General features: G+C 40.5%; 1 protein-coding gene across 1 annotated transcript in view; it reads right to left on the reverse strand.

The window, feature by feature from the left end:
• Positions 1-383: 383 nt before the first annotated feature.
• Positions 384-14,277, reverse strand: part of tep1 (telomerase-associated protein 1) — a 39,576-nt gene continuing 25,682 nt past the window's right edge. Inside the window, exons 41-56 of the mRNA XM_030074973.1 lie at positions 14,049-14,184; positions 13,151-13,399; positions 12,853-13,010; positions 11,754-11,861; positions 11,491-11,595; positions 8,529-8,658; positions 8,360-8,445; positions 8,045-8,171; positions 7,461-7,591; positions 7,215-7,336; positions 5,496-5,639; positions 4,873-4,972; positions 3,773-3,884; positions 3,154-3,236; positions 2,431-2,535; positions 384-1,019 (exon numbers count right to left, since the gene is read on the reverse strand). Of these exons, the coding sequence (XP_029930833.1) occupies positions 900-1,019; positions 2,431-2,535; positions 3,154-3,236; positions 3,773-3,884; positions 4,873-4,972; positions 5,496-5,639; positions 7,215-7,336; positions 7,461-7,591; positions 8,045-8,171; positions 8,360-8,445; positions 8,529-8,658; positions 11,491-11,595; positions 11,754-11,861; positions 12,853-13,010; positions 13,151-13,399; positions 14,049-14,184 (2,016 nt within the window). The 3' untranslated portion in view covers positions 384-899. The remainder of the gene's footprint in view (positions 1,020-2,430; positions 2,536-3,153; positions 3,237-3,772; positions 3,885-4,872; positions 4,973-5,495; positions 5,640-7,214; positions 7,337-7,460; positions 7,592-8,044; positions 8,172-8,359; positions 8,446-8,528; positions 8,659-11,490; positions 11,596-11,753; positions 11,862-12,852; positions 13,011-13,150; positions 13,400-14,048; positions 14,185-14,277) is intronic.

A 14,277-nucleotide genomic window follows, 5' to 3' on the forward strand; every position in this document is an offset into this window, starting at 1 on the left:
TCAAGATTGCTATTTATTCTCACCAGAAGTGCTTCATTACCCTATTTTCCAGATATCTTTAAATATGAACTAACTATAAAAGAATAAAACAATCAAAATAATTACACTGTATGTATTTTTAAATCAGCTGACACAGTAACAATTATATTGCTAACATTTTTAAACCTCATTTATAGTCATACCATTTAAAGTCATACCATTCTAAGTATCAGTCTTTTTCACTGCATTATGGAAAAAAACAAACATAACAAACAGCCTGTAGCCCATCATCTGCATCTGAAATAGTATGTGCAGCCTAAAAAAACACTGTATTACTCACCGTACATTTCCTATTGGTGTATAAAAGAAAAAAAAAAAAGAATAAAAAACATAAGCAAAGTCACTATTTTTGCAACTTCATTTAATGCCAAAGCAAAGGTTACTGGTAAACATAAGATTCCCCATTAAATCATTACCAAAGTACTTAATGAGCCGATATTTTGATTTCTTTACACAAGAACAAGCATGAACAGGAGAATTAAAAATAAAATAAAATAAAATAAAATAACAGTCGCAACAAAAATCAGCTTTCACAATGCTGTAACAATTATTTTGAGTGTCATTCCTACAAGTTTCTTCCCGTCCAGATTAAAAGGCACATGTAAACGTATTCAGAGATTACAATGAGATTATTAAGTGTGAGCGTACACGTTGAAGAGCAATAGGTTTTTAATCAGACACAGCACAGAGCTTTAGTGTTACTGTAAATGCTTGTATTGTAAATGAATCCCAACAGATTCCAGCATGTGTTTTGCATATTGACTGTGAGTGATATCACAAGACCAACTTCGATAAGTAAAGCTTTGAATCTTTGAAGTTTTATGTGCCTGTGGGTGTATACGATGCAAGATTGAGCAGGATTATTCTTTCCAGGAGAGGAAGTAGAGTTTTCCCAGTCCATCGCCGCAAACCAGCTGGGTGGGGTGTTGCTGGTTCACCTCTAAGAGCAGCACTGGACCTTCACACACAAACATGCCCACCTGGAGAGTGAGAGAGAGAGAGAGTCAAAGAGAATGCACACAGATTGATGCACAAAAGATGACAGACAGTGAAAGTTAAAGGAGCATGAAAAAAATGACAGAAATGAAGAATCAGGGATATACAGAGAGACAGACATACTGTGGCAATCTGCAAGATATATTGTTTTTTTCTCTCATTAAATGTTCAAGCCGCACACCGGCCACACTTCCCTTGTCTGCCAATGAGATTCGGCATCCACTCGAGTTTTCCACCCCGCTTCTTTTAAATATAGCGAGGACAAAAGCAAGACGGCGACGTACCTCCGGAGAAGAGGCAGAGTCTGTCTGACAGTGTGTCCTCTGTAGTGAACACCGTGCAAACTCTCCCACACCTCAGGCCATGTGTCCTTAGTGCATGAGGTCGAGAAACTGTCCGGTACTGGAAGTAACTCAGACGGCGTTGGGTTATTTTGTTCTAAGATGTCACTGCCATATTTAAAACGAAGCAGGGTGGATTATTCGAGCGGATGCCTGAATCCCATTGGCAAACAACAGAGGCTTGACTCAAAAAAAAAAAAATCAGAGAAAAAACTATTTATGGCCACAATACACACTGCAATAGAGTGAAAGAGAACAAACTACACATAAGGAGCAAACCTGTGAGCTCCCTGCATAAAAGAACAGTCTGTTTACTGTCAACTTATAAAGGGATAGCTCACCCATTTTTTTTTTTTTTTTTTTTTTTAAATTGCTCTTGCTTTTGTGTTGGACAATGGTGGTGTTATCTTCCTCTCATTGTTACAGAGTGCTGGATACTGGATGGGCGCTCCAAATACTAACCATTAGCCTCCCTCCCCCCCCAGCTGACCTTTATAAAAACAGCCGCCTGAATGAAATTGTTGAACATAGTCCGCTAAAGTCAAAGTTTGAGTTTGATGATGTGTAGCAGAATTTTGACCGCCCAAAATGGTGCAAAAAAAGTTGACCTAAGAGCTATGTGAAATGTGTAAATGTGTGCAATAAAGAAGAAACTAGACAACACTACTTGCCATCTATCTTTTAGTACTCCAGAGAAAGTTGTTGTTTTGTTCTCCAACATGCTTACATGTCTTCAGAAAACAAACAAACAAACAAACAAACAAACAAACAAACAAAAAAACAGCAAACTCAAGCAATCTGCATCCTTCTCTGTGGTGGCTGCTGCTACATGTTGAATACTACAAAAATAAATTTATCTCAGTGGTGGAGGTGGTTATTTTTAAGAATGATAGTCAGGGGGTTAGCATCAGGAGCATATCGTCAATATCCAGCACTCAGTAACAAGAGGAAAACAGAACCACTGCTGCCGACATAACAGCTGGGGGTTAACTGAAATAAAATGAGTGAACTATCCCTTTTTTTCCCCTCTCTTTTATCTGAATGACTGCTCCACCTGTTTCTTGGTGCTCCTGTCCCACAGCTTCACTGTCCTGTCATAGGAAGCTGAGACGATGGTGCTGCTCGTGACTCTCAGAGCGCTGATCCTGCCACTGTGGGCCTGCGAACCAAACATCCACCACCATCATCATCATCATCATCAACAAAAATATCACAAAGTACAGACCTGGGTCATAGTGATTGCATACAAATTGATGCAACAAGGGCCAGAAAATTAGTATTACAACATCAAATTTCTAAACTTCTTACATTCTAAATACATTGTTATATTTTTTATGTTTTTTTTTTTTTCTTCAGCTGAAGGATTGCACGGTCCTCTATGGGGCTGAAAGGCTCAGTGACAGCTTGGGATTGAGAAACACTTTACAAGACACATTGCATAAACTCAAAAACTTACCATGGTCAAGATAAAAATAAAAAGACAGGTTTTTTTATCTTCTTAGAGACAGAAAACATGACACTTCGGACAGAAGAGGTTTTCATCAAGACAGGCTGCCTTCTATCACTGGACATCTGATCTCACACTAGCTGAGGCGGTAAACCTTGCTCGTTCAAGTGGACTAAAGCAAATGGCAATATTTTTTACAAAAGTGCTTAGGAAAGTAACAGAAAAGGTCCATTCAAACAGCCTTTATATTAATCTGCCATGTAAAAATAGACACTGTGCTATTCTTTTCTTCTTCCAGATGATGATTATGGAGAGTGTGGAGGATCTTACAGGCTTTCTGTTGCTCCATGAAGAAAGTTCTGGAGGCTGGTTGAACCACATGTTGCCCTTCACGTCTCCACACACCACAAACTCTGTAACAACACGTCAGTCGTTATTTTATTTTGTGAGAGACAGTATTCTCTTCATAAGTCTAAATTTTAGATGTTTGACACAGTATGTAACTTGGTAAAAACTGCTGAAAATGCTCGAATTTCTTTCCTCCTGTTCCTTCATGTTTCAGTGTTTCCCCTTTTTGTTTCACTGACTGCAACTTTCTTACTAATCACCACCACTCAGACACTTCTGTTTGTGATTTTTGTGTCTTGCTTTATTTACCTGTCCTTACCTTATTTGCTTTTATACCTTATATCATTGGTTCTTACAGTCTAGATATTTCAAGCTCTGTATTTGTACACCTTTTTTTTACACAAATATTATCACATGTAAGAGTCAGTATCTTGATTGGCATTACAAAAGTGTATTACTGTTACTACAGATCTATAAAACTATTACTGTTGACTAGAAGACATAATATCACGGGAGTGGTGGTTTATTAGTAGTTGAAGTAGTAGTAGTGCTCCTCCTAGTAGTGCCACCTGCAGTAGCAGTGGTGTCCTCCTGTTTGTACCTTTGTCCACGGTGACGGCTGTTATCAAGCTGCCCTTCCCCTCCGGCTGGTCCCTCTCCAGCAGCACGGAGCTGAACCCCGAGTGGAGGCCGGTTTTGGAGCCCATGGAAAACTGGACAGAGGAGAGGTCATTTTAATTGGATAAAGGAAATTGGCAAAAATGAAAGTTAGTTAAATAAAGACATTCCCTTTGATTTTTGGCTCCCTTTTAAATAGAGACATAAATTATAAGGGTGGCTCAGATCAGTGGTGTAGCCTAAGGATTCACATTTGTCCTTTGTCATTAAGTCACACATCAGCTGACTACAGAGACATTTAATTTGATTTTGCAAAATGAAAAGTGCAGCAATCCCAAATCTCTTCATGCACTGTGAACCCTCAAAAAGCTAAATGAAATTATCTTTACCTTTACCTTGGAAATATATTTTAAAATCACATTTGCCAATGCAGATACTTTTTTTTTTTTTTTTTTTTGCATTTAAATTCAGACACTGCATATTTTTTTCATGGCAAATTTCATAAAGCAACAATTTTTGAATTTTTAAAAAAAGATTTCTAACTACTAACACACTTTCAAACAACAGAAAGTACAGCAGGTAATATTACTTCAAACTGTATTCTAATCCATATATTTTTAATTTGCTGTATTTCTATCTGTATCCTGTTCTGTGGTACTGCCATGACTTTCGGCATTCACCTGATCGTAATTTCCCCACAGAGCACTTTTCTGTTTGTTTGTTTCTCTTAAACAGACATTGACTGCAATTCAGAATAAAAATCTCGTTGTTTACAAAACTATAAATTTCTCCTATGGACAGAAACTCTCAACTCATCAACCATAAGATGCACTTTTCTCTGATGCTCACCCTAAATCTCACTTTACTCGCCCGTGTCTGTGTCTTTAGAGATTTTATATTCTGGTTGTCCTTATAAATTAGTGCAGGTACATGTAGCATTTTGTTTTCCCCAACAATAACCACCTGACATTACAGTGTGATCTGTGCAAACCTGAGTGCAACAACAGGCATTTTTACTGTTTAAATATCAGCATATCTTAAGCGTTCAGAGAAGGTAATTTGTTTTGGCAAATAAAAACTCACGGTGAAGCCGAGGTGAATCGTTCCCTCGGTCTCGCCCACCAGCCACATGCTTTTCTCATCGTTACGGATCATCCCCAGAATTCGCACACTGTGGGTCCAGCTGCAAGAACGACAGAAACACACATACATGGCATTAAGATGTTCATTCACTTATACTTTTCATGTGTTGTTTCATCATTTGCTTGCATTTGCACTGACAGTAAAAAATAAATAAGAGCTACACGCAAGATAAGAAGAAGTAGCTCATAAAAAACCTCTTTGTAGAAAAAAATACAACAAATACAAATCAAAATCACAATGATCCCTTAAAGGATTTGTTCTTCCCTGATAGCCAAGCACAGGTTTTAACTCTTGCTCAGCCCCAAAAGACAAAACATTCAAAACATCGTTTCTACATGACTGCCCACTCATTGAAAAATGCAGAAAATTTTTAAGTTTCATTAAATATTGAGTTTTTATGACCTTGTAAGAGAGGACGAACTTCCTGAATACACTAAATTAAAATGATATTGACCTCCAACCCTGATTCATAATGTGCATTATACATAAATATGTAGATTCATAATGGACCTGAATTATGACCCCATAAAAACACAGTCAAGGAAGTTGTTATGTTGCTGTACTTGCTGATTATGTGTCTCCAGTCGTTCTCATTGTTGACTGTGACGTCATATATGGTTCCGCTGTCAGACGCTCCGATCAGGACGGAGCAGTAGCAGAGGTGCATCACTGGAGCCTGCGCTGTGTATGTGGACACTTTCACCAGGCTGCAAGCACAAGGCAAGTAAAATGGGCAAAAATGGCTTGGTGTGTATGAAAAGATGTGCCATACTTTATGTGATGTCAAAGCTCTGAAAATGGTACACTGTCAAAAATGAGGATGAGATTTGTTTTGTGAAATATGAAGTCTGAGTCAGTGAAATATGAGACAATTTTATCCCAAACTGCAGAGAGTGAGAGATGCAAATGTTTGAGTCAGCCATGCGAAGAAAGATGACCAAAATGGACTCATGTCTTGCATAAGAAATCTGCTTTTACATTTTGATAGTGTGCAGATTTTCTACTAACTATATTAATCCCTGTTATTGACAGTAATGATCACTCATAATCACAGTTTTACAAAAATAAGTCAGAGCATTTATACAAACAAAGTGTTTTGTTTTGTTTGTTTTGCTTTCTTTCTTTTTTTTTTTTTGAGCTGAGAAAATTTCTAGGGCTGCAAAGAGTTGAAAGCCATCCGAACCAGACTGCGCAGGACATTTTGGTATATTTTTTTCAAGTGACCCTTTTTGTGTTATGCCACATCCATTACTCCACCTCCTTTCAAATAGGAGGCGCAAAAAGTTAGACACCTCTCTCTTTGCTCTATGGCCAACCTTCCCAAAAAAGTTTGTTGTAATCTGAGCATCCAGCTGGAAGTTATGCCACCGATGAACAGACAATCACACAGATTTATATTCCCCCCTCCGATTTCACTGGGTGGGGACAATAATAACAGAAGTAGAAGATAATGACCACAGCGCCTCATGAACAGGCTGATGAGCTGTTATACTATACAACAGATTGGTGTAAATAAAAAAAAAAACCAAAAACAACAACAACAACAACGACGAGTGTTTATATTAACACAGATGCCCCACAGGACCTGTGGATGGTCATTGGGTCACTAAAATGGCCAAGTTTCACCCTCTAACCAAAAGCAAATTCCATGGTGATCCATCAAATTCATTTTGAGATATATTTTTTGAGATACATCCACACCTAACTGTTGACAGACCAACAGTCTGATCAGCATGGTGATGAATAGGCCCAAAAAATAAATTCATTCATTCATTCATTCATTAATAAGATAAAAAATTTTCAAGACATCTAAGTATGGTAATATTTTTTCAATCAACTGAATCAATTCTCTAGTCCCTTGTGTCAATATGTACAATTTATTCACTTCATTTTAATTAATTTATGACATCGACATTGTAGTCCACTGTGCTTAAGGAGCTACATGACATTTTTCCCCACTAGATGTCGCACTAGAGCAGCAGTCACAGACCAAAACCAGTGTGTGTGTCTTCCAAATCTGCCCATTCCCCTCATGTTCCTCTACCTGTCTTGTTCATCAAATGCATTGTGATAACTTTGAAATAAACTGCTTTGAATCAGTTTGTCAAACGATTTATCATGTAAAATGTTCTATTTTATTAGTCTACCCAAGTGTTATTCAACAGGTTGTGTATTAAGTTCTGTTTATTCATGTTCAGTCAGAGTACTGCAGTGCATTGTGATACAAATGGGATCATGACCCATGCATCCTGATACGTATCATGAGATGCCTTAAGGTTTACCTTGCGACGCTGTGCTGATGATTCCACTGTAGCTTCCACACGTGGATGCAGGGCTTCCTGTAGCTGACAGCGAACTGGCCATCCGGCATGGAGCAGATTGCTGTGACGGCACTATCAGAGCCCTGACACACACACACACACACACACACACACACACACACACACACAGTTTGCACATTAGCAAACACATACACATACTATATGTATAAGTCTCTTTTCCGGTGCGTTAACTCCTCACTCATTTACCTGCTTGAGGCTGACCATCCTGTTGTGAAGCCATATCTCCAACAAGCCAGACTCATAGCCAGCCAGCAGCAGGTCGTCGCTCTGAGAAAAGCACAAGGCGGTGACAGGGCCTCTCGTGTCGGGAGGATTATCTGCATACAGGGGAGGAATAGAGGGGAAATGAAAAGAGATGTCAGTTTTAATTTGGTTATACCCTAGTAGTTAAACAAAGGTTATATAAGAGGTAAAGAAAAATAAAACTGGGATATTATGTAAAGAACTGCAAGTAATTCACCACCCAATCCCAAAATTAACAGCCAATCTTATCCTCAAATGTTACATTTTTCAAAAGAAATCTCAAAGTGTTTCACATTCAGACCAGCAGTCAGTTTATTAATGTTTGTCACTTTTAAATAGTCATTTTTATTGTTTTTGACAACTGCAGGGATGTTCAGTGCAGGAACTAAAACTAATACTGCTGAACTACTACTGACTCTCTATCACTCTCATCTGGAGCACTCACACCAACAAAGATGGAATGGATCAAGCTGCCATGCTGATCATTTTCCAGTCTACTGATATTAGCTGAGGGCAGACTCTTTTACCTATTGCCCATAAGTAACACCTCAACGAGCAGTCTTCAGATATGCTGAGGAATTCTGGGATGCCCTCCTTGAGCACCACTCCATTTATCCCACCGCTGTGACCCTGGAAGGTGCTGAAGTGCTCGACCTGCACAGAAACATCACAGAACTGAGCTGAAAACACAAAAGCGAGGAAAACTGAGAATGTCTCTTGTTTGATTATGATGGGCTATCCTGACAAGTGCCACTGCTAAATAAAATTACAGTGCTGAAAGGCTGTCTCCTTTTTTACAATAATATAGGCTACTCTTTGACCAAGATCTGCAACACAAATACCTGGAAGGGCCTCCAAAGCTTCACAGTACCATCATCAGATGTAGTGGCGACTATCATGTCCTCTGCGACGACTTCTTTGTTCTTGTCTTGAAATAAATAAATAAAGTGTTGGCATCAAAATAGATATGAGTCAGTCATTCTGTATGCTCTATTGTCAATCAGGGTTTACCTGCGTCTGGAAGCACAGAGCAGTGGTTAATGCGCTGCTGGTGGGCAGAGATGTGGCTGATTTCTACACCCGTTTCCCACTTCCACACGTGAAGCACTCCCTCTGCACAGCCTGCCACCACGTACCGTCCCTGCACACAGACACATCAGCAAGGACAGTTTGGCCACGAGAATTATTTCAGTGCTTCAGAAAGTCTGGAACTTAATCTGTGCCTCTTAATCTGTATGAGAATAACCACCAGCTATTTTTGTGGGTGCACAAAGACTGTCACATGCAGCTCTATGATGAATAGGTAATGTGGTGACCTGGAGACATGCTTTGTCCGTTCAGGTGATATTTTCATGCTTGCATGCTGGGGTTAGCCCACAAGTGGGGGGTGCACTGTATGGGTGGTGCATTTAAATGATGTAGTGCTAGGAGAGATGCTGCACTGAGATTAGACAATAGCAATGATTTAACTATAACCAAAATTGCAACATCAGTTCTGCCCGTGGCTTATTACACTACTACGAGTAGAAAGAGGGCACCTTGCATATAGTAGATGCAAGGCAATCAAATGGGAAGGAAACAATAACGCCTGCACACTAATTTTATGAGAGCACGCTTCGATCTGAACTTGATCTTAGTCAAGTAAAAATTTGTGGTTTGGAGCAAAGTGTGCAGGTGTTACTTTTTCCATCACCATTCAGGAGCAGGAAGTCCTTGAGGTCCAGGTACCTGACTGCTCAGTCAATGCTCCATAGCTCCTAACACTAATGAGAACAAATATTATGTTGATGATAGCCAATTGGTCTGTGGACTGCAAACTCAATTTGTTCAAATTTGAACATTATATTAGACCTAATGGACATTATATTCCACAATATAACATGTACATACAAATAGTATGTACATGTTATACATACATACAAATAGTATGTACATTTATAGTGTGTACCTATAACCTCAAACCCTGGTGGTGCTGGCACTCGAACAGTGAAACTATTAAGAACCATTTTTTTTTAAATTATTTTAGAAATCTGTACTTGTTTTCCAGGCTGATTGTGAAGCTGTTGCCTCAGAGTGCGGCAGTGAGTTTGAACAGCAGGCAGCTCCCACACCTGTAGAGCCCGACTGCCTGGATGTGACCCTGACCACAGCTGCTGACAATGTTGTTGTGAGGGTGAAAGAAGCTGCAAAGCAGACGGTCAGAGAGGAGGTCTGTGTTGAGGCCGACACAAACAGTCTAACAGCCTGTCAGGAGGCCCGGCTCCATGATGAGCCTGGCAGCAGCAGCGACACTATTAGGACCCCTGAGGAGCCCCTGGTGTGTGTACAGGTGTACATAAAGACTGCTGAGAGGATCACTGAGCAGGTCATGATCATCTCCAAGGACAAGCTCATTAATGAGGATGTTGGTACAAGGAACAAGGATGGCCCTCCACAGATGGTAAAGCAAAATAATGTTTGGCTTATCAAAGCTTTAGTGGACTATATGTTGTCTGTTCAGGCGAATCTCTTCATCCATACTATTTCTAATTACAGAAATTTCTATTTGCTTTCCAGGCTCATAGTGAGGCAGCAGAATCTGCTGTTCAGTCTGATGAGGATGTGACTGTGCCAGACTGTGTTACTGCCAGGCTTCTGGCTGCAAAGAAGGCAGAATCCAAATGTGGCGAGACAAACCCATGTGGGGCAAATTCAGGTCAGTGTGGTAAGGTGCATTCCTCTCCCCCATGATTATTTTCTCAAGATAGGTGGCATTGTGGTAAAACAGACGGTTCAGTAGACAGTTACATGGCAATCCCCAGGACAAATCAGGCTGTACCAGGCGGCACTGTGGATTAGCTCCCTTCAGCCAGATGTGCCAACAAGTCACGGTTTAATTCACCCCCATGTGCAGCAAACTTCTGTGTAGAATCCAAAATAATCACAACATCCAATGGCGCAATGTGCTGTCGTCATAAAAGTAAACAGTTTACACGCCTACTTGTCAGCCTGAGAAAGCTGCTTTGGAGGAGGCTGTGATCTGCGCTCACAATGAGACTAGTGGTGAAACTGCTGTTATGATGTCCTGAAGAAAGAGGAAGTCCTCATGGCCGAGGTACCTGCATGTTCAGTCAGTGCCTCAAAACCTTTTTCAAAACAGCAAGTATCCATTGACAGGAGCATACACTCAAATTCCCTCACATTTTACCATGAAATATTGTGTAAAATTAAACCCTTTTCTGTTCTTTTTGTGCACAAACACCTCAACCTTTCTCTGGATATATGGATATGGTATTGTTTGTGCTCTAAGCTGGCCCTAAGTTTGCTACTGGTTTACACTGTTTTACAAAAGATGATGGGACGGGTTAGTCAGAAATACAAAATGATCATGCAGATATTGTATCCCATATAGTGAAAAGTTCATGTAACACAATCAAGATACACATGGGCTTGTTGTAGGATTCATTATATACAGAATTATCTAATACTGTGTAAATATTGAAGATGTGATGATGCATGACAATGTATGTGTATATCCACTTATCTGTGGATATGTAATGCCACCTACTGGATTTATTGCTTACTGGGAAGCAACAAAACTGAATTTAGTTCTAGCGTCATGATTTTTGGGTCTAAACAGTGCTTGTGGAGCTGGTACGGATTTGGTGTCTTGCTCAAGGGCACTTCAGCTGGCCTCACGGCTGCTGTCACAGGGGCTCGAACCCGGGCTTTACAATTTATGATCTGTTTCCTCACCCACTGCACAACCCTGCTGCCTCATACTGTCACATACATGCTGTCACAGCAAGTTACTTTCTCATGGTTCACTTCTTAGGCTTTTTTTCTCTCTTGATACAGAGATGTAACGAAGAACTTGATGAATGCATCTGTTCTCAAAACTATTCAATCAATACATTTTAGAGACTACATTTTGGTGCACAATTTGCTTTAACTCATTAACAAATGAGTAACAAATATGATGGATGAATCTCACCAGACAGCAGATAGAGCTGAGAGGTGACCTCCAGGGGATTTCACTCAGACTGCGGCCCGTCTGCAGGTCCCACACACAAAGCCTACCGTCATTTGAAGAGCTCACCTGGACAGACAGACACAAACACACACAGGTTAACACACAGTTAATTAATCACTAAAGTGAAAAAAACATGCAACGATTAGGAGAAATCTCTCATCCAGGTCAATGCAAATGACATATTCAGTGAAGTACATTGGTGAAAAAATGTAAGGGAGACGCACCACACAGTCTGGGGTCCACACACAGCCGGTGATCCAGTCTCTGTGAGAGTGAGGGAGCGACTTAGACAGAGCAGGAGGAGAGGAACTCACATCCCACACCATCAGGGCCTGAAAACAAGACACACATATGATTACAACAATGCCGTTTTAATCAGGTGCTATATAATGGTAGCTTGCTGAGTTTGCACGCCGTTTTCAGCAGCTCCCCACTCCCCACACTCATATCGTTAATCACACCGACACTGTGGAGCAAAAAATAGTCTTACTTTATGGCAACTAAGCAGTTCTGTTGGAGAAGTTGGGGGTTAAACGTTTTGCTGAAAACCAACTGAACTGTGCCAGAGACAGAGGAACATCGAGTTCACTTTCCCTTCCCAGTTTCTGCCAGCCAGTCTGCGGATTTGAACCAGTAACCTTTTAATCGAAAGCCTTCTTCTGAAAGATTACGGTTTTTGGGTTACTGCCTCCTTCCTCAAAAACATTTACAGGAACAATGGGAGAGGAATTTATATCAGCATCAGCACGCCAGTAGATATCAACAACCTGAAATATTTAGACTTTTTATACTAATTTATACTACTTCAATATTGCAGAGAAAGACTGGATTTTATAAATGAAGAGTTCATTTGCAAAAACAAATATCTCCATTTGAATTTATTAAACCTTTTTAAACTTTTTTGAATTTTATTAAAATTTACTTTATATTTGTTTCTATTTTTTATATGTTTATTTAGTCTGGCATAATGTTTATTATCCTAAATCATGCTTTGTGTGTGTGTGTGTGTGTGTGTGTGTGTGTGTGTGTACTCCAAGCAGTATCAGTGAAAAAGGTGTATTCATTTTAAGAATGGCTTTTATCAGTTTTGGAAAAGGAACTCTTCAAATGTTAATTTCACTAAGAACGGCAATTTGGCCCATGACACTGGACTGCAGCTTCAGCACAAACTTCAATCAGACAGCTGAGGACAATCTCACAGCATTTAACAACTTTAAACTGAATCAAAGTGCAGCTGAGTGGGTTGATCAGATGGGTGCTGTTATTGGAACAGTACAGAGCACATGCACACACACACACACACACACACACACACTTAGCTACCTGATCTTTTCCACCAGACAGGAGCTGTCCACCGTCAGGGCTGAAGGCCAGACAGGTGACCCCGCCGCTGTGGCCCCTCAGCATCGAAACCACAGTGGGGTCGACCCAAGGGTCAGGGGTCAGCTCTTCCACTGACCACAGAGCGATGGTGAAGTCATCTGAAGCATACAGAAATGTAATGAGTCGACCGCGTGATACTTTTTAGCAGTACGACAAGAACAAAATTCATTCCTCACAGGAGCAGGTCTTTGTAAATTTACAAATGTCTTTTTCTCTTCTCATGAGTAAGACGACTTACCAGAGGCAGATGCCAGGTAGGAGGAGTTTTGGGCCAGTGCCAGGATGGGGCCTTGCTGCACCCCAAACTGTCCCATCAGCGCCAGGCCTCCCAGCATGCTCTGCCCTCCCGTTCTCCTCCACACCCTCAGGTTCTTGTCTCCTCCACCCGACACCAGCAGCTCCGGACCCGCCTGCTCCTGTTCCACAGTCAGCCACATCAGGCACAGAACGGACACCCGCAGGTCCTCAGTGGCCCACGTCGTCTCACCTACAATCACATTAACTGCAATTATAATGTGTTTGTTTACACAGTACATCTTTTTTTTAATATACCTCCTGGCATGTATTTTTTAATGTGCCTCCTGGCATTTGATAAACAATCACAAGTAATTTGGTTATTATGATCAAGCAGCGAGAGACAAATATTAGAACGGCTGGAGCAGTCTGATGAGTTCAGAAAACTGCAACCCTTCACTGTAATTCAGCCTTTAAAACCAGGAAAAGGCAACATTTATGCCATTTTACGATGTTATTATTTCTAAAATCCCACACTATATTTAGTCTCAAATCACAATATGGGATATAATGTTAATATATTTCCCAGCCCTACTGAAAATCTGAATCAAACAGAGACTGTCTGGATGGATAGATTACACTGGCGGTAAGTGAGAAAATATCCTCTCTTTTTCTGATTTTGGGTGAACTGTTCCTTTAACCTGCTGACACACAAGCACGTCCAAAATCCGTGTCTGTGATTATGAACTTAACGGTCTACGCCAGCGCTGCTCCTGTGCAAGAACCTGAGAACATTTCCCCCTTTTCTCCCTTTACTTGTGATTCATTTGATTGTTTTTGTTCTGTATTCAGAGTGGTGAGTTTTAAACCTGACTTCCACACACACACACACACACACACACCTGACTCAAAGTTGAGCAGCTTGATGCCGTCACCATGGTAACCCACAGCGTAATATTCTCCGTTCCCCGCCACACAAAGAGCGGCAGGCTCCGAGGCCGTGGACTTGAGTTTCTTCTGTGGAGGTTCCTGATCGTACTAAAGGACCAAATTACAGGTGAGACTTGAGGATCGAATTTTCTAATGCGCTTTATATTTATTTAAAAATATTATAAAAAACAACAAAGGACT

The sequence above is a fragment of the Myripristis murdjan genome, chromosome 17, assembly GCF_902150065.1.
Source record: "Myripristis murdjan chromosome 17, fMyrMur1.1, whole genome shotgun sequence".
NCBI classification, from domain to species: Eukaryota; Metazoa; Chordata; class Actinopteri; order Holocentriformes; family Holocentridae; genus Myripristis; species Myripristis murdjan.